The sequence below is a fragment of the Pinus tabuliformis genome, chromosome 8 (genome assembly GCF_031772625.1).
Source record: "Pinus tabuliformis cultivar Carrire ecotype Pingquan chromosome 8, CPIR1, whole genome shotgun sequence".
Taxonomy (NCBI): Eukaryota; Viridiplantae; Streptophyta; class Pinopsida; order Pinales; family Pinaceae; genus Pinus; species Pinus tabuliformis.
The window spans coordinates 744,244,076-744,246,502 of record NC_142294.1 but is presented as its reverse complement, the minus strand read 5'-3'; the positions used below and the strand labels follow the sequence as shown (position 1 = coordinate 744,246,502).

At 39.7% G+C, this 2,427-nt stretch overlaps 1 protein-coding gene across 1 annotated transcript; it reads left to right on the top strand.

Moving 5' to 3' along the window:
• The first annotated feature begins 630 nt into the window (after positions 1-630).
• On the top strand, positions 631-1,857 carry LOC149237730 (F-box/kelch-repeat protein At1g23390-like). The gene has a single exon (XM_089369373.1). It carries the CDS (start codon positions 631-633, stop codon positions 1,855-1,857), a length of 1,227 nt encoding a protein of 408 aa, XP_089225499.1.
• The last annotated feature ends 570 nt before the right edge of the window (positions 1,858-2,427 follow it).

The following is a 2,427-nucleotide window of genomic DNA, read 5'->3' as shown; positions in this document are numbered from 1 at the left end:
TTGGGAGTATGTGATTCCCTTAATGACCTATTTTAAGTCAGCCTTAAAATAATTGCCAAATAAATTTCTGTTTCTAGACATTCAAAATTCTGAGTAGTCCAAAACTAGATGGGGGAGATTCATGAGTGTCCCTAAATTAGGGTTGAATTGACATAAAGGTTGTAGTCGGGTTGAACTATAGGAGCCCTAGTTCGTTTGCTTGCGAACCATTGTCTCAATGGCGGTGACTTGGAATGAGCTTACCCCCTCTCACTTCGTCTTAGGTAGGGATTCCGTAGATTATGTCATAGTGTGTTGACACAGCGCATTGTTGGGGATTGAATAAGTATTTACGTTTAAGGTCATTTGCTTCAACCAAAAGTATGATAATGAGAAATGGTCAACTCTTTTTTATTTGGATCCACCCATTCTCATGGCAGGTTCCATGGGTACGCATGTTAATACCTATTCACTCTGACTAATTCCTTCCATTGCCAGTCGGACAGCCAGAGAGGCAATATCCTTCCAACGAAACTGAAAAACTCCACGCCTGTTGCGTTCGACGGCTCTTATCCTCATCCACGACTCTGCATATCGCCTTATATAAATCCATCACCCTCTTCGAGTTAACAGAGGCCATGTAAAATTTCGATGGCTATTATTGAGGGATCGTCACTCTGTACTTCGCTGCTACCGGATGAGGTGATCCACATAATTCTTGCTTCTCTTCCCATTACACATCTTTTGAATGCAGCCCTAGTTTGCAAGGAATGGCACTCCTTCATCGCTTCGAGCCATTTGCTACGCGCACTCTCTTATTCCATTCACGCATCCAAGCCCTGGCTATTTGTTCTCGGCCAATCAAGAAACCTCTGCTCTGCCAAAAATCGAGTAATAGGATTCGATCCGCTGGCCTGGAGGTGGAATCATATCAGTCTTCCTCCATTAATCGATTACAAGAAATTAGAAGAGCCTCGCAGTGTTATGGTGAATGTTGAGGAAGGGTATGGGATTTTATTCTACCTCGCAGGGCGCCGTATTAACTACAAATTGAGTTTTCTAAATCCAAAAAGTAAATGGGAGGAGAGCCCTCCCATGAGTTGTTGGAGGCATCAACATCCCCTGCTCTGCTACCTTGGAGGTCCCACCCATAATCATATCTTCGTTGTTGGAGGGGTCTCTGATTTTGAAGGTGAAGAAATCGATCCATTATGCGCGGAGATGCTCGATTTGAATTCTGGTGTGTGGGAGTCGTTGGATCCTCTGCCATACCAATTCAAAAGGGGCGTCTCCTCCACATGGATTGCCTCTGCTGTTTTGGATGACAGAATTTACCTGCTAGAAAAATATAGCGGCGATTGCTGTTATTTTGATTTGCAAAGGAAGCGCTGGGGATTTGTGGGGAAGCTCAGGCCTCCTCCTTCATCTTCTTGTGTGGATGAGGAGGGGGAATTGGTCATATTGGCCGGCAGCTCCAAGACGGGTTTGGTTGTGGGAGGATTGAATCGAGACGATGGTGGGTTGAGTTTCAGACTGTGGAACTTCAGTAACATTGTAAAGGACGAGGCCAGCCATGTTGAGTGTACAGAGATGGATCGGATGCCATCTCACATGTTTAATTTGGTCACTGGAAAAGAGGAGGAGGAATGTGGGGAGGTTAGAGTGAGATGCAAGGGCATGGGAGATGTGATATACATTTACAGTGATCGGAGCGATTATGTGTGTGCTTGTGAAGTAGGTGACCGTTCAGGGCAGCAAGTATGGAGGATGTTACCACATGGTAATGGTGGAATATTTGTTGACACAAATAATTATAATTACAGTGGCAGATTCAAGTTTGTGTGTTCAACCATCACTCTCGACCAAATTTCGCTGTAGGCAGGCCATTGACGCTGAAGGGTGTTAGTTTTCTTAAAAAAATGTTTTTAATTTTTATTTTGAAAACAATAAAATGATGTGAGATGGACAACTTGTCATGTCCCTCTTCAAAGCGAAGGAACATGTGTAAATTCATATTTGGTTAGAATGGATATTGTCACATTTACAAAGTGTGTTTTGAAATAATTTTGTTTTTAATTCTATGTTTTATTGGTTAGCTGTATTACAATCTATATGCTTTACATAAATGGGGGGATTTTATTTTTTTCATACACAGCCTCTCTTTCTACAATCCAGTATGCTCTCTATAATCAGTATGAGAGAGGGGTAATATTGGGTAATATTGTATTGGTGTAAATGTTTATAAATATTTTATATAAATATAAAAAAGAAAAATTGATTAATAATGTAATGTGAGCATTGTATGTTTTAATTAATACTGAAATTAAAATATATAGAAATATAAAAAGTAATTTAATTTAAAATGTAAAATGTAAAATACAAAATTATATTTATATATAGCTATCTATATATATAAAGTAGTTAGTAATATTTTTAATTAATATTGAA